We start from the raw sequence: 24,481 nt of genomic DNA on the forward strand, positions 1-24,481 counted from the left end.
CTCTGGTATAGATGGCTAGATTCATCCATAGATAACCGGATTCCCCCTCTGATTAGGTAGCCTGATGCCCCCCCAGCTGTGAGTGGAGCATTGTCATTCACCTCTCCAGGTTCCATCTCCAGCTTCTTCTCTTCAGAGCCGCCTAGTGTCCCGTATTCATGGCTGCAGCAGGTGCCTCTCGTCGTGTTACTCACCGCTCAAGTATCAGTGAGGCACCCAATGCTGGCTGCAGCCACAGACCGAGACAAGCGGCGCTGGGAAGAATAAGCCTGGAGATGCATCCAGGAAACCTGGAGAGTTGAGAGTGATGGCGAGGGGAGAGACATGTGATGAATGCGCCCTAACGGATCAGCGCCCGGAGGCTGGGGCCTCTGCAGCCTATGCCTTGGCCCTGGTTACAGAATGCCCAGCAAGCTCATGGTGAGCCAGAACTCCTAGGACAGTGTTGAAAAGGACCAGAAAGTCTCCTCACAAATTATATGTAAAATTTAGCCTTCTTAAAACAGAAGCTATGTAAATGCTTTGTAGGCTAAATAGTATATACCAGTAAGTGCTATACACACAACACCATACCATACACCCAAATATTCATATCCTGGAGAGGCAATGCATGTTTTTGAACTTACTATAATCCCTCTATCCCTTTTTGTCCATATTTCAATTCCTATACATAGGTCTGTATAAACTGATGTATTGTTTCACTGTTATAAGTGTTTATACCATGTATCTGTGGCAGTATGGAAAACTGACTGTTGCTTATGAAGGCTTGTGCCTACAGGCGCCTGATGATGGAAAGGTGGCTCACTCCCCTCCCCAAACACCTCCGTCTCTCCTTCCCTAGGCAGAGTCCTGATGAGAGTGTAAATGAGAGGTTACTCGCCCTGCTCTCGGCATTCCACTGACGAGATATCCCTTCAGTCAGGGGCACCACTTGCTACCAAATACTGAGGGTACCTCTGGCTACCTAATACTTGGGGGCACATCTAGCTACTTAATACTGAGGGTACTTCTGGCTACCTAATACTAAGGAACCCCTGTAGCTACCTATGACGGGCAAGGTAAGTGAGGGAGAAGTCCCTGGGCCAGCCAGCACACTTGCAGTGCAGTTTGGTGGAGGTTCATGGAGGGTGAATTCTAAGGTGTCAGGTCATCTGTGCCTATAGGATCCTGTGAAGTAAATCCAGGCCTGCTCACACCCATAGCAAGTGTAGCCACCTGATCTGAAGGATGGAGCTCTTTATTGCAGGAAGGGAAGAGTAGTAGTACCCCCCCCCCCCCCCCCCCACACACACACACACACACACAGCTCTGAGTCTTTGTCTGTTTTGCATTAGAAGGTGTCCTTATTTCTCAATTGAATAAGTGGGAGTTGTGATACCTCTCTCAAGGCCGGTGATTTGGTTCTTCAGGGTCTCCCTCTGTTGCTCCACCTCAGTCTTCTGCTCCTCCATCTGCCTGAACTTCCTCTGTATGGACTCCCTGGCTCTGGACAGTTTGGAGATCTCCTGTCGCATCTGGCTGACCTCTTCTTCCCTAGACTGGATAAGGAGATGAAGACGGAGGTGAGATGATATGACCACAAATGCTGAGGAAATACCGTATAACCATATTATAGTTATTTCTTAGCTTATCTATTAAATGAACTTTACAAGCAAACAGGAAAAGCACTCCCAATATTTAATTCCAGATCAACTTAACTAAGGCCTCGTTCACACTGGGGACATTGCTGTAAGCTTTTCACAGCGCACTGCCCTGTGCGCTATGCTAGGTACAGCTTTTTCCATTGATTCTAATGTAGCAAGTTCACATGTATGCAGGGGTGTATCCGAGTAATTTAGAGCCTACGGCAAACACTGAAATTGCGCCATATGCCCCACCCCGGTCAGAGCCCGCATTCCCCTCTAAAAACTGCATCGTTTCTCGCATACATGTCTTATGGTTGCTTGTGTTTTTTGGCTCGGGATATTGCTGAGTATCCATGTTCCCTAAATTACCAAATTAATCTGATCTGAGGTCTAAGTGACTGGGAGGCATGGGGGTAGGCATGGAGGCGCAGCCCAGGGGCAGGGATGGCGCCCTTGGTGCTGTGGCGCCCATGGCACGTGCCATGCCTGTACCCCTCCAGATACGCCTCTGCATCTATGCGCTCTGTCACAATCTGTTTGAGAAACGTGGTATTGCATGCATTTCTGTGCGTTGCGCTGTGAAGCGCACAGCAGTGCAAGTGAATAGATGCTCATTTTCAGCGTACAGAAGCACATAGCAATGCACTTTGTAGATACGTTTTTTATCCCTAATTAAAAAAAAAACATTTTCAAATGAAAACAAATGTTCATTGACAACTGCTACATTAAATAAGCAGAACATGCTGAACAAAAATGCATTGAAGCACATGTAACACGCATGGGTGTATTGCAATGGACTGAAATGCGTTATGAAACGTGCAACAACACGTGTTTTTTTTATCACACGCTTACTTTTCTGAACGCACCCAATGTGAACGAGCCTTAAACCTTAGTACACATGTTAGTCTAAATTCTGCAAAGGTGGCCAATCCGAGTGCTTCGTTCCACTACTAGGGAAACGTTTCCACTAGATGCAAATTTGTGTGGATTTGCTGCACGCTAATTTGCATATTAAATATTTCAATGGGTCTGTTTCCATTATATGCATAATTTGCATACAGGAAAAATCATCCAGAAGAAATGGACAGCAGTGCTTTAAGTTTCTGGATGCCGCATGAGATTTTTGTGCCCTTTTTCGCTTTTTTTTTTTTTTAGCGTTTTTGTGTGAGTTTTCAGTAATGTCAATCGAAACAAAAAAAAAATCAATGAAGAAAATTAGCGATTATGCATGTATGAAACAGACGTGTACCTTGCAAATTTGCATGCAATTTCACATCCCAAAAATAGCATGTGAATTTACATGCTTCTTGTGGAAACGGGGCCCTTATGCTAGGTACACACGATGCAATTTTCTGAAAAGTTTACTGTCAGATCGATTATTTCCAACATGTCTGATCTTATTTCCGAACGATTTTCCATAGAAGTGAAAGGAAAATCGATTGGAAAAACAGAATCAGATTGGACATGTTGTAAATAATCGATCAACAGTAAATCTGTCAAAAGAATTGCATTGTGTGTACCTAGCATAACAAGGATTTCATAAGGAGAAGATGACACCTACTAGGATGCCAAAGATGGCATCTTGGTTCTTCTACTGACCCTATATGTTATTACTACGTTGTTATTGCCTGATGAAGCGGGATTAAACCTGCCAAACGCATTGCACTTTTGGAGTGTTGTGAATAAATTGTTTACTATAAACCAACAATTTTTAGTGTCTTCTTGGAGGAGGTAAGTCAACCACTACCTCTTCTTTTTTTAAACTGTTTTGAAACGTTTTTATACTACGTTGGCGCCTCTGGGGTACATCCCAGTATATTGTCTAGTCCACCCTTGGTGGAGGGGTGTTGCCCAATCTTTTCAATCTACCGAGAGCAACTTGTTAACCTGGGTGGAGTCAGGTCTGATCTCGCCGTCTCCCATTACAGTGGTTGTCTTTGTGGTAACCCTGGTTTGTGAGTATTACTACTTTGTGATTCCTTATAACATGGTGTCAAGACTTACTACACTATATTGGGCTCTCTGTGTCCTTTTATTTGTTTTGTCGTTTACAAGGATCCCAAAGATGGTTGAAAAACACCACTCACCATTAGGTCACAGATAAGAGATACCACCATTCAGAAGGTCACAGATGGGTGATAGCATCTACCAGGAGGTCATAACTAGCACTGGTTAAATTGGCTACAATACTTTGAAAAACATGGCAGTGTATGGCCATCCTAATGCTGGGAATACACCAGGCAATTTTCTGTCAGATAGATGGGTCAATAGATCATTTCTGACATGTCCTATTTGATTACAGATCGTTTTTCTGATTGATTTGCAGCGATCAAAAAATTGATCCGAAAAATGATCAAAATCAAATGGGATCTGTTGGAAATGATCTATCGACCCATCTATCTGATGGGAAATTTCCTTGGTTTATTTCCAGCATTACCTATCATAAGACATTGCATGATTAAAGGAAACCAGAGATTAACGCTTTGGCACAAAATAAACATATCCCCCGATAGATTTTACAAAATAAAAACTATACCTGGTATTTTCACCGCTCTGGTGTGCAGTTTTTGCGTTTCTTTACTAAAACTCCATACAAAACACAGTTCATCAGAAAAGCATATTATTTAGTGGGCTGTGTACAAAATGAAACCACCATTTCTAAAAAAAAACCTCTTATGACAAATATAGATAAAAAAAAAACATTTTTAAATTTTCCTCGGCACCAGCAGCTCCTCCCATCTCATAAAAAGCTCTCTGTGATGCTGCCAGTATGCATAGCAGGAAATCAGAGCCACAAGGGGGCAGGCTTGGGCTTGAAAATACATCAGAGAAGACAGACTCGGCTATAATGATTCCTGAGCAAAGCCAGGCTGAATGCTCAGTCGGATTTTTTCAGGGCTGCTAACAAGCAGGCTGAGCCGTGAAGGATGAAACAGAGAGCAGGGTATGTGTTTTCTCTAATGTTCCCACTGATATATATGGTAAAATACATGAGGGTGTTTCGTCTCTGGTTCACTTTAATCCTCTGAGTGCCAAACAGAAGGGCTTACATTGTAGATACCACAGAGAAATGTACAGGGTGATTGTGTGATGTCCTCACCTTCAGTTCCAGCTGCTTCTGCTGGTTCTCCTGGGTCAGCTGCTCGTTGCTGATGCTGTGCTGCTCGTTCTCCTGCTGCAGCTTGCTGTTCCGCATCTGGAATTGTTCCAGTTCTTTGGTGACTCTTTCGTTCAAGATCTGCAAGAGAAATTCATTAATGATTCACTTTAAAGTGAACCTTGAGTTAAAATAAACTGATGTGATAAACAATTGCATCTATCCTCCAACTTCTAAAAATGACTTTTAGATATCCCACACTTTTATGTTATGTTTAAAAAATTAAAAAAGTAGATTTTATTTGGTCTTGGCTAAATCACACAGTCATTCCTGTACCTCAAAGAGATAAGCTCTATTAACTATAGACTTTATGTATCTATACCCTGTGTTCAGAAGCCGGCTTCTCTGCCAGGAAAGTGTTTTATAGTTGTTATTCCTTATCGTCGAGGGACTCTCTAGTCTGACTTGGTCCCAACTGGAGAAAAACTGCCAATTGCATAGCTGAATATTAACACTTTCAGGGAGAGAAAGAAGAAAAGTAACACAGCATAGGCATTTGTATGCTTGGCACTGTACATACACGTCTATCCCATAATGTCACATGTCCCTTGAGGTTCCCTTTAAAAGCCTGGCTGGCACTGCAACCGTTTAATCATACGAGCCTACAGGGAGCTCTGCTGCCAAAGAGAGACTTCTAAACAGATTCAGAGAGAATGGAGTACGTAGCTCCCTTAATAGCACAATAGCTTGGCAGGACATGTCCTCCATCGGATGGGGGGTCATTCCCCTCGTACCTCTCACAAGTAACGCTCACAAGTTCCCAGCAGCTGGCGGATAAATATTTAATGACCATTCGCTAAAGTGGGACCTGCATGTCACGTAAACATTGTAAATGAGCATGGAAGCGACGTCGCAGGCCGCCAGATGTAGGGGGGAGAGGAGATTGGAGGGAGACGCTCCGCTCGCATTTTCCAGACACGCTGGTAATTAGTGATCATCAGTAATGCGCTTGTAATAATTAGTTCAGTAATTACAGACGCTCGTTCTGCTGAGTTTATCAACAAGAACGATTCACTTCCTGGGAAGTTCTCCAAGTCCTTTCACCACAAAATAAATATGACATAATCATTAAATATGACTCCCACCGTGAGACATTTTCTGGAGCGCTTCACAGAGAAGGTCACATCCATGACTGTCCCTCTGTGAGGTCACCGTCTTATGTCCCTGCTGCAGGCCAGGGGGCAGCCAGAGATCACCTACTGGTATATTTTTGGGGATGGAGGAAACCCAATCAAACATGGGAAGAACATACAACCTCCTCCAGGCAGATAGTGTGGTGAGTATGTATTGTGGTGGCCAAGAACAACCACAATTGTCAGAGGTGCAGGAAGGAGATAGGGAACAGTTTGTTAACGAGTGAAAAAAAATATGATATAGTGAATTGGTTGTGTAGTACGGATAATTACTAGAACATTAGTAGCAAGGAAATATTCTCATATTTTTATTTTCAGTTATATAGTGTTTTTTATAACATTGCATCTTTCTCTAATATTTGCCGTTTACACACTGCTCAGCATTCTAAATGATTTTACAGAGCAGGCCAGTGAATTTTTGAACTGTCCTTAGCTGAAGAAACAACAGTGACTGACAGTTGAGATAACAAGCTTCAGAAGACAGAGCTCTCTGCGACTTTGAAAGTAGTGGAGCTTAATGGCTTTTTTTGCATAGATAACAACTGGAGTTTCTCAACTCTTCCTGCACTAGAAACAATTTTAGACTTATGTCTCTGCTTCTAATGTTTTATATCTTGGCTGTACTACACATACAAATCATTACATCATATTTTTTTTTCCGTTTCAGTGTCTCTTTAAAGCATCTATAGAAGTGATTATTACCAGCACAGCACCAATAAAGAGCTAATACTGCAGTTGAGGAAGGGCCCCTCTGGCCCAATGTCCCCGGTGTGGTCGCAACCTCCGCACACCTTATTGCTACGCCACTGCCCTTAGGCTATATCTCTTTTCATAGAGTAACACCGAGGAAGGTTGAGTTATGATCCCACCCCCATAACTTCCTGTGTCACATACCACAATGCTCTACAAACCACTGTTTTTGCAGTCATGTATAGGAAATAAAGGAACGGCAACCAAGTTCCTTCTACAGGCAGGTCCCTTTCTTAATGAACAAAAGATTTTTGGTCATCCACTTGAATGTTCTCTCTCTTGTACACAAACCAGGCACACACGTACCAATAGCGGTAACAATGGTAGAATGGTCTACCTTTGTCTCTTTGAGCTGTTGCTCCAGTTTTTGTAGCTCATCTCTGTTCTTGTGTAGAGTTTGCTGCAAGATTTTGATCTCCACTTGTTTGTTGTCCAGTTCAGTCTGTGCATTCTTCAGATCCTTCTCCAGCTTTTCCTTCTTTCGAGCTTCCCGGGATGCCTCATTCTGGCGCACCTGGATTTCCTGCTGATACTGGAATACAAAAGTCAGGAGAGGGTAACAGTTCCTGACCACCAGATACAACGTCCTCTCACCATGTTTTGTCAGTTTATCTCTTCGTACTGGTGATATTTCTCTCCCATAATACACTTACCTGGGAAATACTCTGCTCCACCTCTTCCTTTACTTTCTCCGCCTCTTGCTGCTGATTGGTGGCTTGCATTACGCTCTCGCGTAGCTTTACCACTTCAGAGAGAAGTTGGTCTCGTTCTTTAGTCAGCTCCTCTTTGATGTTTAGTAATTCATTTAGACTAGAGAGAAGGAACAAAGCAGTTTAGGCACAGATAAATTTGGGCTTGTAGGCAGGGGCATTAAAATCATGCCTGGAAGGGATGCAGCCGCAGGGGGGCCCATGGGGGTGGAAGTTCCTTTTCCTTGTCCTGAGAGATGGACAACTAAGGGCACAGAGAGAAAAAGCTTTCTGCTCTCTGCACAGTTGTACTAATGACTGTGTCTGCTCAGCCACTGATAAGGAACCATACAAAGTTTTGTAGACCAAGATTTGTAGACAGTCCCTATTCAGTACGCTGACTGCAGGGGGGCTGTGGAGGAAGAAGTTTCTTTTCTCTGTCCTGAAAAATTGACAACTAAGGGTGCGGAGAAAACAAGTTTTCTGCAAAACCTTCTGAAAACATGCATATTTTATCACAGAAGCTATTGTAATTGATAGAGAAAATGTGTGCAGTGCTTCGCTGCTGTCAGTTTTTATCTGCCTGGCCTGCCTTTCCAATTTCTGTTTTGGGAGGGGGGGAGGTGGCCTCATCCAAAGTTTTGCAGGGGGGACCAGTGATTTCTAGTTATGTCCCTGCTCGTAGGATTAAATTTAAGTTCTAATGTTTAAAGCGGGGACTTGTAGTAAGAAAAGAATTGTAGTGAACCGTATGGAACTTTATATGCAGCGTCAAATACCTTGCTGCATTTCTAGACTCTAAAAATGGAGCTCCAACATGTTCTGGACTCTAAACATTACTGACCTTTAAGTAGTGGGGTTAAGGCCTACCTCGAAGAGGGGAGGGCAGAGAGGGGGGAGGAGAAGGTGGGGAGGGCAGAGAGGGTAGGAAAAAGGGAAAAATAGAGAGAACGATTGATAGGAAAGAATTCGTGGAGAGGGTAAGGGAAAGAAAGGGAAAAGGAATAGCGAGGGTGAGAAAAAAGGACAAAGGGGTGAGAAGAGATGGAAAGGAGCAGAGATAGAGGGCGAGGATTGGAAGAGAAGAGGAGAGAAGTTAGTGTGTGGGAGGGGGGGAAAGTAAATGAAGAAGGGTAGGAAGGAGAGGAGGCAAGCAGAGGAGAGAGAAGGATAAATGGAGAGATGGAGAGGAAAAGGGAAAGGAAAAAAAGCAGACACCAGTTGTCATCTCATAAATAACAATAGTAATAAAGTTTTAAACAAAAATAACACACATTGCAGTAAGCTGATTTATTTGCATAACACTAGAGTTCTACTTTAAGAGGATAGCAGAGAAGGTGACCCTGCCCTGAGAGGTGGCAGCACAGCATTATGGGTAGTGAAGGGTGTGGCATAGTTCTGCTTAAGACAGAGGATACCAGAGAAGGTGACCATGCCCTGAGAGGTGGAAGCATGGCATTGTGGGTAGTGAAGGGTGTGGCATAGTTCTGCTTTAAAGCGGATCCGAGATGAAAAACTAACTATGACAAGTAACTTGCCTATATATCTTATCTAAAGTTTAGATAGTTTACACAGCAGATCTAGCTGCAAACAGCTTCAACAGTTTATGATTATTTATTCCTGTAATACAATGAGAGCAGCCATGTGCTGCTTGTCACATTACACTCAGGCAGGCTGATAGCATCTCCAGCCCTCAGCTCAATCCCCTCTCCTCCTCCCTCCTCCCCTCTGCAATCTCTGGCTAGTAACCTCCTCCTCCTTCTGCCCAGACTGAGCTCCCATAAGCCCTTGCTACATGAGTCTGAATATGCAAAGGCACTCTAAAAGCTGTGGGCAAGCTTGTTCAGTTTATAGGGAACTAAAACCAGCTTAGCGGCATGACCGCCGCGCTGGATTGCTTTGGCGGGCCGATTTTCATAATTTTTTTTATAAAACACGCAGCTAGCACTTTGCTAGCTGCGTGTTTATACCGATCGCCGCCGATGCGCCGCTGCTCGCCGCGTAACAGGCCCCCCCCCCCCCCCGAGACCCCGTTCGCAGCCTGGCCTATCAGCGCCAGGCAGCGCTAAGGGGTGGATCGGGACTCCATCCAACGCCATGACGTCGATGACGTCATCCCGATCGCCGCCATGGCGATGGGGGAAGCCAAACAGGAAATCTCGTTCTGTACGGGATTTCCTGTTTTCTCTGATCGTCGGAGGCGATCGGAAGGGGTGGGGGGATGCTGCTACACAGCGGCTATCATGTAGCTAGCGCTAGGCTAGCTACATGATTTAAAAAAAATAAAAATTAAAAAAAATGTGCTGCGCCAACGCCCTGGCCGTTCTAATAGAACGCCAGGGTAGTTAAAACAAAACAAAAAAAGTATTTGGCTTGAGGAATGCCCTATAAACTATATGAAAGGAGCACAATTATGCAATGAGTAAAAGTTTATCTCGGATGCACTTTAAGACACAAGATAGCAGAGAAGGTGACTATAGCCTAAAAGGTGGAAGCACGGCATTGTGGGCTGTGAAGGGTGTTGCATAGTTCCAGCATTGGTCGGATGCAGGATGTGCACTCTATACCCTTTTGTAGGGGGCTCATACCTGTGCTCCTGCCCCACGGACAGCCCCGAGCCCTGCTCCACCAGCTTAGACAAATTGTTGATTTCATCCTTCAGTGAGGTAATGGTTTCTTTAGCTTTTTGCTCTTTCTCATAGGCTGTATCCACCATCTTCCAAGCCTTTTCAATTTCCTGGGGGAGAAATATAACAGAAAAACACAATGACAATGAATTGTGGGTAAAACCATTCGCATAATGCTCTAAACTCCATTTTCGGGAATGGGAAACCACATGGGAAACCACAGCTGCTCTCTTAAAAACTGAATTATCACAAATACCTTCTGTTTTAAGAAGGCAAAATGATATTCTCTGCCTAGAGTTACAGATTGCCCAGCAAGCTCATGGTGAACCAGGTCTCCCGGGAGTGTGTAAGGGGCTGAAAGAGACCAAAAAGCCCTCTTGCTAAAATGCTATGCGAAACAGAAATTTGCCTTCTTAAGACAGAAGGTACTGTATTTTTTGGACTATAAGACTCACATTTCTCCCCGAAATGTGGGGGGAACAAGTCACTGTGTCTTATAGTCTAAATGCAGGGAGTTCCTGACTTTTGAATGCCTGCCAATACAAACCTCCAATCTGCCACAATGACTCCCTGTACTCCCGCTAATGCAGAGGACGACACAGGGGGACAAACAGAGGACACAAAGGGGCATAGAGAAGGACACAAGGGGGACAAAAAGGGGCATAGAGAAGGACAGAGGCAGAAACATTGGGACATAGAGGCATAGAGGAGGGCACAAGGAGGACACGAGGGGGCAGAGGAGGACAGAGGGAGACACGAGGTACAAGGGAGCATGAGGTACAAAGGGGGCATAATCTGCAAGATGCCCCTCCACCATGGATGTACCAGGTTTAGTATATATATATCTCAAAAATTGTAGGATAGTGGAGAGAGGAGAGTAGAGCCGACCAACAATTTTTTGTATAAAAATATCAAAAGGCTTTATTTACAGAAAAAGTACACATAAAACATACATATCAATTAAAGAAGAACTGCTTAGGTGGCCACCCAAACAACCTAGGCTGATGTCCTCATAAGCACCCAGACACAGCGATCAAACCCAGAGAGTTTTAAATATTATTGATCCCTAATATAGCTGAAAGTCCAGATGTATGTTGTTATTGAGCAATATTGCTAAAAATCAAATTAAGAGTCAATAATGAGTCAAAATTTATGACAAGAGTCCGCCACACAGATAAGTGCAGCACTGCCAGCATTAGTATGCTTTTGTAAGCTTGAAAAGCAGCAGCCTTTGGATATTGAAAAGGCAGTACCATTCCATCATTCACTGCCCGACAACTATAACAGAGTATCCAATTCAATGAAGCCGTTTTATGGAGCAGCATCAGCCATGAGATTGCCTAAGCCAAAGCAAACAGCAGGAGCAGCAGTTTCAAAAGGACAGTATATCTTACCATCCAAGTCCGCATTCACCTCGCAGAAATATGTGGATATAACTCATGGATACCTTACGATGGAAGTTACAAAAATATGCACATCAGCTGTGGTGGTGTAGGACATCCACTCAGGGATAACAGAGGTACTGTTCAGGGTCCAACAGTCAATTCATGAAGAAATCCAGCCAAGATGGCTACCGTGAACAGGGTGTCAGCACCAGAGCGCTGTCAAGGATGTACACACTCAATATGAGCAGTACCTGTTGCCGGTGGATTCTCCACACTGGTGGGCACGGTGTGCTGTGTTCGGCATGCGAGGCTCAGCTCACCGGTGCTTTGAGGGAGGCCAAGCAGCGTTGCTAGTAGGAGAGAGCCACGCCGGGATAATATATATATATATATTTATTTATTTTTCCATGGTTTCGTCCTCTAAACCTAGGTGCGTCTTATAGTCAGGAGCGTCTTATAGTCCGAAAAATATGTGTATTTGCGATTATTCAGGTTGCAGTGACTAATGGTTAATGGACATGACGTTTTCAGTGGTAGGACCTTACATGTGTAAATTGTTATTTTCATACAATAAAGTAACACAGCATAATGCTGCTAGGTGTATCAACTCCACCGAGAGGAAAAGAGGGAGTGACAGACAAGTCTGTAGAGAGAGCAAGAAGTAAAGACAGAGAAATAAGAAAAGGGGGGAGAGGAGCGAGGGATAGTGCTACAGCTCTCTCAGTAACCGTCTGGAGACTTCACCTCATCTCCTTTCTTTTGGCACTTGTACTCTGTGTATTGTCTGCAGACCTCTTCCCCGTCAGATCGTCTTGATTGTAATCTCTTCTGTGATTGCCCCATCATCTTCCTCACCGTGTCACTAGCCGGCATTGTGTTTGCAATTACACCGCCTGTAATGTCTGCCTAGCAACCAGGTGCCCCATTACTATGGTGATTTCATACTATCACTACTCAGGGACATCGGTGTATTGGGAACTCAGGAACTTGTGTCACTCAAATCAGAACAAAAGCTTGTCTGTGGGAATGAAGCTGACCAGCCTCTTATTGTTTACATGCAGCAGATTGCACTATAGGAGGACACAGACATTCACATCACCTGCCCAGGGGCTCGTCAGATGGTTCAGTGCTGAGGTCAGTATGCAGAATTACAAAGGAATGAGAGCAAGGGAAATGTATATTCCACCTTCAAAGCAACAAGTTACAGGACACCTGAACTGAGGGTGATGGAGGCTGCCATATTTATATCCATTCACCTTTTCAGTACCACAGATTTGTTCCCTTATAAACCAAAACAATTTCCTCCCATTCATTAACCAATAACTTTTTTTTACTTATCACACTGAAATACTCTATAAATTGTTTTTTTGCGTCCACAACTTATGATTTTTTTAGGGGGGTGCTACTTTTTGCTGAGAATTATTATATTGTATATGCATTATAAAGGGAATAATAAGAAAAAAAGGAAAAAAATCATTATTTCTCAGTTTTCAACTATTTTAGTTTTAAAATAAAACATGCTTCGATACATAAACCCCACGCGTTTTATTTGCCCATTTGTCCCGGTTATTACAACGTTTAAATTGTGTCCCTAGTACAATGTATGGCGTTAATATTTTATCTGAAAATAAAAGTGTATTTTTTCCGTTTAGTGATTTTTAATACTATATCCCTAATTACAAAACTTTATTTGCAAAACTAACAGTAATCTACCCTTGTGACATACATATTAAAAAGTCCCTAATTGTTTTTTTTTAAATGATGAAATATATATATATATATATATATATATATATATATATATATATATATATATATATATATATTAGTGTATAATAGTGTTTCTGAGTTTATTTATACTTTTTGGCCACAAGATGGCTCTACACTTCCCGATAAGAGGAGAATGAGTAAATGTATCTATTTACTTTTTATTTTTTGTGAATAAACGCCAACCTCATGCTGACATCGGCTTTTATTCATCAAAGGCACAGTGATCAGGGGTTGGGAATAGCCTTGCGATTGCGACGGCGAGCGGAAATGGTGCGGGGATCGCGAACAGCGGCTGTAAGTAAACAATACGCATATCTACGCCTCTGGTCCACAAGTGAAGTATACAGGGGCGTAGATATGCGTACCAAAGATCTGGAAGTGGTTAAAGGGGTTCTTTCGCGAAAAAAGTAGGCAGTTAAAAAATGTGACAGATGACAGGTTTTGGGCCAGTCCATCTTTTTAAGGGGGATTCTCAGGGCTTTCTTTGTTTTCAACAGCATTTCTTGAACAACAGTTGCAAAATCTAACTGACATAATAGTGTGCAAGTGATTAGGGAGGCCGGCTGGTATCTTGCTATTTTGGCAGTTAAACTGTTGTTCAGGAAATGCTGTTGAAAACAAAGAAAGCCCTGAGAATCCCCCTTAAAAAGATGGACTGGCCCAAAACCTGTCATTTGTCACATATTTTAACTGCCTACTTTTTTCGCGAAAGAACCCCTTTAAACAATACCAGATCCCTAGTACACCTGCTGATATATATGCCTGCAGTAGTGTGACTCACACTCCTGTGGCCGGTTTCACATTAGCAGCCTGCATTCATGTTGTGGTGCAATCGGATGATCGCACCGCAACGCTAAAAAGAAGCCTCATATACACCCGCGTTGATGTTCGGTAATGTAATTTTTGGCAGCAAACCAAACTATAAGTAAGACTCTCTAGAGCTCACTTCCTGCGGCCGAAGTATAAATTGCAAGGAAATGTATTGAACAAATATGCTTCCGTGCATGCGCACTGGAGGAGGAGGGGGTCTCTGCTGCACATGGAAGGGGAGCAACAAGAAAATTGGCTTAGGGGCGTAGAAAAGTAATAATCCTGCCTTAGCCACCATCCAAGGAAGCACAGGTAGTACCTTGGGGGTCTTATATGGGGGGGGTCTGAAGATTTCCAGAACTTTACCTTGTACTGGCAAACTTTAGCACCCCCAATAAAAATGTAACTTTTCAGGGCAAGACAGAGGCTGGAGAGGCGTGAGCCTCTAGGGGCAGAGCCATATGGGTGCAGCACAAACCCCTCGGCCACTAAGCCTGAACCTCTGCCCAGCCCCAGACTATTTGCTGCCTCCTCCACTCCCTCCAGACCCCAGATACAGAGCAAGACATACCTGATGCACGGTTCCCACACCGCTCGGTGGCACTGCTGGTGCAGAGCTCCTGTCTCTTACGCACGTGGTGAATGCTGCCAGTACAGGTCTGTCTTAAACTGATGATGTGGCCGCATAGGGATATTCTAAATGGCTGCATCATCAGCTCGGGACAGACCTGTATTAAGGCAGTCAGTGCACGCCAAATGGGGAAGAAGAAGACCGAAGCTCTGCACTGGTGCAGTCGAGCAGCGCAGGACCGTGCATTAGGTATGTTTCCATGCTGTCTGGCGTCCGTATCTGGGGTCTGCACTGCTCATGGGGGAGGAGGGCTGCCTAATAAGGGGCAAATATGGCAGTCTATACCTACGTAAAGAGGCACATCGGGCAGACTATATTGGAAGGGACCTACCAAATAAGATTCAAATCTGGCTGTCTATAATGGAGAGGGGGAAACCTATTTAATAGGGGCACATCTGTCTTTTTATATTGGGGGTACCTAACAAGGGCACATCTGGCTGTCTATAATGGGGGGACCTACCTAGTAGGGGCACATCTGGCTATCTATATTGAGTAGGGGGCTACCTAATACTAGGAGCACATCTGGCAACCTATATAAGGGCAGGAAAAATGTGGGTGAAGAGGGAGAGAGGGGGGCTCACTTCAGCATCTTTGCCTCTTTTGCTGGGGACCCTTGTACCGCCACTGGGGCGAGAAACTGCTGATGACAATCCTACATTCCTACACTGAGTTCCACTTTATACTGTTTTTAACCCTTTTTTTAATTTCCTATCAGCAGATGCCAGCTATCCAAACTCAACTTCAGTACACCTTAGAAGTGTCTACCTTATTCTCCCTTTGTCTTCAGTCCCTTTTGCAACGAATGCCTCAGTATGCCTCAGTCCCTTCTCTGTACCTCGTGCACATCTCCACTTGTTCTATAAAGCAGGCCCCCAAGCTTTTGTTAGTATCCAAGTTATAACCCATCTCACCTTCTTCAATGATGTAATGGTGCTCTGGTCTTCTTGAGACAGTTTGAGGGCGGTGGCCACTTTGGCGGAGTTGGCCACAATCTCGGCGTTCAGCTCCCGGCATTTCCCCATCAGCCGCTTTTCATTCTCGTAGGACTTCTTCAGGACGCTGTGAAGTTTCTCATATTCGATGCGGAATTTCTCCAGGCTCTTGTCACCGGTGAGCTCGTTGAGCACCTCCTGGAAATCCTTCTCCAGAGCTTCAAATGCATTCTCTTCCATCGCGCCTTTCTCCATCTTCTCCTGTGGAGCGAGGGGCAAAACATAGGAAAATAAACAAAAATCAACAGATGTTTCATGTTCTTTCTGAAAACAAATTGCAATGGAGAAGGGGAAACACAAAAAGGTAATTTGTAGACATTACCTGCTGTTCTCTCTAAAAGTCCGTTTCTAAGCAACGGACAGTCTTTAAAGTGGAACCTCAAAGAAAATAACATAGTAAAAAAAAGTGCTTACTTTTTACAATAATTACGTATAAATAATTTAGTCAGTGTTTGCCCATTGTAAAATCTTTACTCTCCGATTTACTTTCTGAAATTTATCACATGGTGACATTTTTACTGCTAGCAGGTGATGTCCGTGAAAGGAACTGCTGCTTGCCTTTTTAGCAGTTGGAAACAGCTGTTATTTCCACAATGCAACAAGGCTCCTACAGTGTGATGTCAGCACCATGCTCCTGACATCTCACTGTGGGAGGGGTTTCACCACAGTATCAGCCATACAGAAGCCCCCGATGATCCGTTTGAGAAAAGATAAAGATTTTTTTATGGGAAAGGGCGTATCGGGCTATCGGCTACTGATTGGGATGAAGTTCAATCCTAGGTTAGGGTTTCTCTTTAACAGATCAGTCTACCAATAGCACTGTTTCTGTTAAATGTGACCTGGAGGCATGAGTGACCAGTTTCTTATATCCAACATTTCGACTCTCATGTTCCTGGCCTGGGTTTGCCCATGTTTCCCACCCACACCACCTTGGCCTCTTCCTGCCTATTTTGGATTGTTCTTTCCAACGCTTTGGTTTCTTTCTGTTCACTTTCATTTTTTCTGACCACAGCCTTGTCAGCCACCCCACCCTGGATTTTCTTGTTCACCACCTTGTTTATTTTTTACATTTATCTTGGCTTTTCCTGGACATTACCTTGGCTTCCTCCAGCCCTCCTTCCATTTTCCGGCAGTAAATCTTTGCTTTTTTCTGCATACCTTGAATTTTCCTGTCCATTACCCTGGCCTATTCTGGTTTACTTACTACCCACCACCTAGAATTCTTCATGCCCACCTTGTGTTTTCCGGTCCATCACTTTGTCCTGTTCTTGCTTACTTACCACCAATCACATCAAGTTTGTCTGCACAGCAGCTTGGCTTGTTCCTTGGCTTACCCCATTAACCTTGGGCTTTTCCATCTTGGCTTTTTCTTGCCCACCTTGTGTTTTCCTGTCCATCATCTTGGCTCCTTCCAACCTACCCTGGGTTTTCCTACAGAGTTTATTTTTCACTCTCAGTTTTTCCTGCAGAATGTCTTGGTCCCCTTCTTCTACCCGTTGGGTTTTCCTCGCCATCACCTTAACCTCTTCCAACACAACTTGGGTGTTCCTGTCTGCCTTGGAGGTTTCCCACATATTTAACATATTTAACATACTTATGTATTTTCTTGACAGATGTGTTGTTTATGATGTGCCTCTGAGGAAGCGGCTTATGGCCGCGAAACACGTGTCAGGCATTTTATGTGAAGTGATGGTCTGATGTTGCATCTACTTTTACCACCAATCTTTTGAAGAGAAAACTTGTGGAGAATAAAAGAGAACTTGTTGGTTCAAGAAAAAAAACCCGTTTTGTGTGTACATGTTAAATATTGAAGATAATTTGCAGGGGTGGAACCACGCTACTTTTTTATCTTTGGCAGTAAAAATTTTTTCTCACATATGTTTGCTTTTCCTGATATCATGTTGGATTTGTGCCATCCATCTTTGATCTTTCCTGGCTACCTTGGCCTTTTCCAACCCACTGTGAAGTTTCTAGCAACCCCACCCCCACTCCAGGCCTCTTCCCTCCCACCTTGAGTTTTTTTTTAACCCGCCTTAGCTACTTTCCACCACTTTAATGTACATTCACATCATGAGTTGGCTTTGCGCCGTTTGAAAAACCAGAAAACAGGTCTGTCACTGCTACCGTCTTTTATGGATCAATAAAGAGATTATTTACACTTTACAGTAGAGCCGACCCGATTGCGTGTACCCTTTATTAAGGCACTGTGGTAGGGGTTGTGGCACACTGCTTATGTTTGCAACGTAAGTGCTCCTCCATTTCTGGGATTGTACTGATATTTTATTACATTATAAAATATAGTATAGCATATCAAACTGAAATTTACAGTGATACCATTTATTGGCTTACTATATAGTAAAAGGACAAGATTTTTAAATTGTTAAAAAGATTGTTAAAGGGCAACTGAAGTGAGAGGGACATGGAGGCTGCCATATTTATTTCCTTTCAAATAATACCTGTTGCCTGACAGCCCTGCTGATCTATTTGGCTGCAGTATTGTATGAACAACATCAGAAACCAGAATGCAGCTAATCTTGTCAGATCTGACAATAATGTCAAAACACCTGTTCTGCATATGCTTGTTCAGGGTCTATGGCTAAAGCCCCGTCTACACGGGGAGATGTGGAGGCGCACCGGCGGCTCGATTAGCCGCTGGATCGCCTGTTCTGCATCCCCGCGCGTACCCGCCGCGTCCCCGCTCGCCGCACGTGCGCCGGATTCGATTCCCCGCTCGTCCCCGCCGGCGCCGCTTATCTTCCGCTCGATTCCCTGCCATTGTCCCCTTGTGGGGAATGAGCAGGGAATCGGCGGCTCACAGATCGGACCTGTCGGAACTTATCAATCGAGCCGCATCAGTGGCTCGATTGATAAGGAACAATCGCCGCCTCATCTACGCGTGTAGATGAGGCTTAAAAGTATTAGAGGCAGAGGATCAGTAGCATAGCTAGGCAACTAGTATTGCTTAAAAGGAAATAAATATGGCAGCCTCCATATACTTCTCACTTCAGTTGTCCTTTAAACAAAATCAGCCCTGCTGATCTGTTTGACTGCAGTAGTGTTTGAATATCACCAGAAACAAGCATGCAGCTAATGTTTGCAGATCTGACAACAATGTCAGAAACACCTGATCTGCTGCATGCTTGTTCGGGGTCTACGGCTAAAAGTACAAGAGGCAGAGAATCAGCAGTACAACCAGGCAACTGTTATTGTTTAAAAGGAAATACATACGGCAGCCTCCATATTACTGTCATTACAGATGTCCTTTAAGAGCTTATGTCCACACTACTGTATTAACACAGGATTATACTATTCTGTACAAGACTATTCTTGTATACAATGTACTAGCTGACCTAAGCCCGTTTGAAAATGGGCTCTAGGTCTTTCACCGTCGCATGCGCGCTCACACCCGCCAGCTTGGCCCGCCTCCTGCCCCGTCCTGTGTGGGTGCAGGACATGTGCAGTAGCGCAAAAGCACTGACACAGGGACAGGACACAGGGGCACTTGTACTTTATATAGAGAGATTCTTAATAGTCTTGTTAGTTATGGCTGTTGTTGTTGTTATTGGTGGTTGTAATGATTGCTCATAATAACACATTATTATTATATAATGTATTGGTAAGGGCTTGTTCACACTATGAGCGGTTGCAGGTTTTTTTAAGCGCTAGCGATTTTAGAAATCACTCTAAAAGCGCTTGTGCAATGATTCCCTATGAGAGTGTTCACATATGAGTGGTTCTATTGCGATCCGCTTCCAAAAGCGCTGCCTGTCCCTTTTTTCTGAGCACTTTAGCTCAATGGAAGGTATAGGGAAACTCGCAAAGCGCTTCAAAAAGTGCTTTGTATGGCAATTTTCCAAATACTTTTCTGAATAAATGCATTGTATTTATTCATTTCCAGCTACAAGACTTCACTTCCTGACTGACGTCGATCTGCAAAAGTGCTTAGAAAGCGCAGGGAAAGGTGATTAAAAAAAATTGCAAAATATCGCTCAGATCTTGCTATAGCGCTGGCAATTTATAATGTGAGCGAAGCCTAATTGCTATTTTAATTGATACTGATATTTATCCTGTACATGTATGGTCCATTTTACAATATTATTATTAACAGGACAATGCTCTGTGTGTTGTCATGTTCTTCTGAAGTAAGGTACGTCACGACCTCTTGTTTTACATTGTACTGAACATACATTTATAATATTTCACCATATCCTCGTTTAAAATTTAACACTGAATTTCAGGGAATGCTAGGAATTGTATCCCTCAGTTAATACCTCTGCCTCTTGTGACACTGCAGCTCTCAGCATGCCCTGCCAGAGGCTGTACACAGCTGTGACATGGACAAAAAAAGGCATGCTGAGAATTGTAGTCCTCTCTGAGCTGGGACCCGTTTCTTGTGGCACTACAACTCTCAGCATGCCCAGTTGGACAGAGGCTTGTGTGGCAAGTACAAACAGGGTATGCTGGGAATAGTAGTTCTCTCTCAGTTGACACCTCTACCGCTTATGGCACTACAGTTCTCAGCATGCCCTGCCAGACAGAGGCTGTACACAGGGTGTGCTGGGAAGAGTAGTCCTCTCTCAGCCGGCACCCAGCTTCTTGTAAGACTACAATTCTCAGCATGCCCTGCCAGACGCAGGGTTGTACACAGCTGTGATAGGGACAACAGGGCTTGCTGGGAATTGTAGTACTCTCTCAGATGACACCTCTGCCTCTTATGGCACTACAAGTCTCAGCATGCCCTGCCAGCCAGAGGCTGTACATAGCTGTGACATGGACAACCAGGGGATGCTGGGGATTGTAGTCCTCTCTCAGCTGGGACCCTTGCTTCTTGTGGCACTACAGCTCTCAGCATGCCCTGCTATCCAGAGGCTGTACATAGCTGTGACATGGACAACCAGGGGATGCTGGGGATTGTAGTCATCTCTCAGCTGGGTCCCCTGCTTCTTGTAGCACTACAGCTCTCAGCATGCCCTGCTATCCAGAGGCTGTACGCAGGGACAAACATGGCATGCTGGGGATTGTAGTCCTCTCTCAGCTGGTACTCCTGCTTCTTGTAACACTACAACTTATAGCATGCCCAGCCAGACAGAGGCTGTACAATGGGACAGACATGGTATGCTGGGGACTCAGGGGCATAGCAATAGGGGGTGCAGAGGTAGCGACCGCATTGAGGCCCTTGGGCCAGAGGGGCCCCGAAGGGCCTTCCCTCAACTGCAGTATTAGCTCTCTATTGCTCTGTGCTCATAATAACTTCTATAGATACTTTGAATAGTGGTAATCAGTAACACACTGTTCCCCATCCCCTTCTTGCACCTCTGACATTGTAGTTGCCATTGGCAGGTTTTGGTGCACCGTATCAATAGTTATGTATAGAGTGCTTGGGGGGCCCCATGTAAAACTTGCATCGGGGCTCACAACTCCTTAGCTACGTCACTGCTGGGGATTGTAGTCTATTATCAGCTGGGCCTCCTGTTTCTTGTAACACTACAACTTATAGCATCCCTAGCCAGACAGAGGCTGTACACAGCTGTGACAGGTACAAACAGGACATGCTGGGAATTGTAGTCCTCTTACAGCTGGAACCTGCTTCTTGTGGCACTACAGCTCTCAGCATGCCCTGCCAGACACAGGGTTGTACACAGCTTTGATATGGACACATAAAGCATGCTGGGAATTGTAGTCCTCTCTCAGTTGATACCTCTAGCCCTTATGGCACTACAGCTCTCAGCATGCCCTGCCAGCCAGAGCTTCGCCCAGCTGTAACATAGAGTGGCAGCGCACGCTGGTACACGTGCTGCTCACTCCCCACACACACCAGTCGGGAGTATCCCGGGAGTGCTGAGCCTCACCTCTGCCATCCTGGCTCCCCTTCTCTGCGCGCGGCGCGTCCTATCTGCTGCCTAGCAACCAGCCACTGCAGGCGTAGTGCACCTCCGCACATGCCCAAACAGATCACAGAGGCCGCCGCGGCCATTTTTACTACTGGTAGAACTGGTTTGTTTATTTGCTGTATAATTTGCTTCTATTGACAGATACCGTCACTTCCTTTGTCCTGAGGTCTGATTCTGAAGAAGGAAGTGGTAAGTGAGAAAGATCACATGTGGTTCCCCGAATCCCCCCACTAGTTTCCCACAGCCCCCAATATATGTACCAAGCCGGGTGGTCAACTTTATACCATTGTAAGGAGGAGAGTTGTAGCTGGAAAAACGTGACACTGTAGGTACAGCCTATTGCAACCCTTCCAACAAAACGCTACTATTGTAGTTTGTTCAGGGCTTCATTATTTTACATCCCAAACTTTGAATTGGTATTGGTTGCTGAATTCAGAAAGGGACATCTTTTAGAGAGCAAAAACTTTGGTAAAAAAAAGATGCGTCCCCAACCCCAAATCCTCTAGCACCTGTGATGATACATTTCTATGTACATTGTCACAAACCCACCATGGAAAGCAACCCCCCCCCCCCAAAAAAAAAAGAAAAAACGAGGCGACCTAAAACGATAAGGGTCCTTTTACACGTAGACCTCTTTCACAATGGGACGTTGCGTTTTGATGCGACGTTAAAGTCGCAACGCAAATTACAACGCAACGCCCCAACTTAATGCCCCATTATCATCGCATACAGTAGAGCATACAGGCAATGAAAAGGATGCTTTCACGTCATTACTAAGCATGTGCAAACAGTCCAACGCAGCTAATAACGTGTATAACGCACAGCATGCAGTACTTTCTAATAACGCTACACACAAACGCAACGTGTGCACTGTGAATGTCGCACAGACTTACTATTATTGTGCGTTAGTCTGCGTTGAAACATTTTGTAACATGCGACTTTAACGTCGCACTGTGAAAGAGGCCTTAATGTATTGGTATGTGTTAGTGCGAGTTTTTTCCATAGCAGTGCATTGTGGAAGGGTTGGAACACACTAGGCAGAATCGCATATGCGTTCTCCACTATGTGCTATGGAAAACACTTAGGCAGGGAACACACTTGTCTTTCAGTTTTCTGCGTGCGTTTTCCTGCATACTTTTTCTGCACACCAAGTGTGTTTCTATGCAGGAAAATGCGCGCGTTTTTTCACAGCAGCTGATGTAATTGATAGAGAAAACTGACAAAATGTGCAGAGTCATCATGCAGAATGTCAGGTTTTTTTCTGCGCGCGAACAACATATTAAGTGTGTACTAGCCCATTGATTAACATGAGTTCTCAGTTTTTCTGTGCAGAAAACGCGCACGAAAAAAGTCAAGTGTGTTCCCTGCCTCATGCAATTCTCGCTACCCAAAAAGATATCAGTTAAAACAAGTATAGTGGGAACTGTGCCATAGGAAAATGTGGGAATTACTTTGAAAATCAGTTGTCCTTTCAGTTTTAACTGAGAGCAACTGATTAAATCTATACAGGGCCTAAAGGTGGCCACACACCATACATTTTTTTAAAATTTTGTTTCGATTTGAGCATTTTGATCCAATTTTCTGATTGATCGGAGGTTTCAATCAGAATATTCAATGTACCACACATGTATTTTCGAGATTGCCTCAATTTCAAGATAAACTATTGAAAGCTCTTAAAAATGTGTTGGTGTAAATAATTGAGATAAAAATATACTGAATAGTTGAATACACTTTTCTGGTTGAATACAATTTCACAATCCATCACACACCATATAATTCTTGATAAAGTTAGTCTGAATTTTCCAACATGTCCAATTTCCAAAAATTGAAAAAAAAAAAAAACTGGAAGTTCAATCGGATTTATCAATTGAAAAACAAAGAAAAGTTCTCGATTTTTCGGGACAACCAATCGAAATTATCGAATTGGTGAATAATTTGATCTTTTAATTGTATAGTGTGTGACCACATTTAGGTTTGGCTAGTGCAGTAAATTAAGATTGGTGTACATATAGAAGGAAATAAAGTCACATGAAATTCATGATGGATTGAATAATAATATGTTTTTTTATGATTTATTTATGTTTTTGTAGAGTAAATGTAGATTGTTGTTCATGGTAACGACACCCCCATGATAATAGGTCCTAACACAGCTTTTGGAGCAGAAGGTTGTGCCTCCATGAGACGCCGTCTCCTCCCACGGACCTCACCCACTGCCTGACACATAGCAGGACTCCCCAATGAATGGATCCGCTTTGGCATACATAGTTTCAGATTGCCCCCGTTCTGGACAACGCGCTGCTCTGATTTCGCATAGGAGATGAAGCTTTATACACTATTTGGTGGTCTCAGCATTATTTGGATTACAGCCACACAGTCACAATACGGGATTGGTACATGTTGCCACATTTGGATTTCTCAAGCTCCGGATCCAGCGATGACAACGGAGAGGTGAGTTAGGGCCCGTTTTCATTATTGCGTTGCGAAAACGCTGCGGCAAAATTTGCATGCGGATGCGAATTTTGCATGCGTGTGCATGCAAATTTTCGTTCAAATTCGCATCAAAATTCGCATGGATGCAAATTTAACCATGGCAATGCCGGTGTGCTTTTCCATTGATTTCATGCGAATTCGCATGCAAATTAGCATGAAAATTCGCATACCAAAACAGCATGCGAATTCCCTGTTAAATACATTAGCGGCGATTCGCTTGCATTCCACACGCAAGCGAATTCTGATTGCTCTGCCGTGCAGAAAAATCCTGCACAGAAAAATGCACAGGAAAACTGACAAGTGGAAACAGGCCCATTCACTTGTATTGGCTATGCGAATCTGCATGCAGGAAACTCATGCAGATTCGCGATAGTGGAAACGGGCCCATACTGTGGTTTCATACTTTACAGACACCTGGTTGTCTTATGAACTTGATTAAGTTAGCCAGTTATCTGTGATTGGACATGGCCATAGTGGACACGCTATGCTGTGCACCTGCATACTAACACCTCTCCTTCTTGCCTCGTCTCA

The 24,481-nt window shown here is 44.0% G+C and overlaps 2 protein-coding genes across 6 annotated transcripts in view; one reads left to right on the forward strand and one right to left on the reverse strand.

Moving 5' to 3' along the window:
• Nucleotides 1–21,485, reverse strand: part of CFAP58 (cilia and flagella associated protein 58) — a 95,461-nt gene extending 73,976 nt beyond the window's left edge. Inside the window, exons 1-7 of the mRNA XM_068257839.1 lie at nucleotides 21,419–21,485; nucleotides 15,489–15,770; nucleotides 9,943–10,091; nucleotides 7,319–7,475; nucleotides 7,003–7,197; nucleotides 4,726–4,863; nucleotides 1,379–1,538 (exon numbers count right to left, since the gene is read on the reverse strand). Of these exons, the coding sequence (XP_068113940.1) occupies nucleotides 1,379–1,538; nucleotides 4,726–4,863; nucleotides 7,003–7,197; nucleotides 7,319–7,475; nucleotides 9,943–10,091; nucleotides 15,489–15,770; nucleotides 21,419–21,427 (1,090 nt within the window). The 5' untranslated portion in view covers nucleotides 21,428–21,485. The remainder of the gene's footprint in view (nucleotides 1–1,378; nucleotides 1,539–4,725; nucleotides 4,864–7,002; nucleotides 7,198–7,318; nucleotides 7,476–9,942; nucleotides 10,092–15,488; nucleotides 15,771–21,418) is intronic.
• The window catches only part of LOC137535952 (glycerol-3-phosphate acyltransferase 1, mitochondrial-like), a 128,843-nt gene continuing 125,838 nt past the window's right edge, over nucleotides 21,477–24,481 (forward strand). For 2 of the 5 annotated variants that reach the window (XR_011024485.1, XM_068257840.1), the window contains exons 1-2: nucleotides 21,478–21,649; nucleotides 23,551–23,908. The gene's annotated coding sequence lies outside the window, so the exon portion shown is untranslated. Of the gene's footprint in view, nucleotides 21,650–23,550; nucleotides 23,909–24,481 lie in introns of all 5 variants that reach the window. The other 3 variants (XM_068257842.1, XR_011024486.1, XM_068257841.1) reach the window with 3 other exon arrangements.

Source organism: Hyperolius riggenbachi, chromosome 10 (genome assembly GCF_040937935.1).
Source record: "Hyperolius riggenbachi isolate aHypRig1 chromosome 10, aHypRig1.pri, whole genome shotgun sequence".
In the NCBI taxonomy this organism is placed as follows: domain Eukaryota; kingdom Metazoa; phylum Chordata; class Amphibia; order Anura; family Hyperoliidae; genus Hyperolius; species Hyperolius riggenbachi.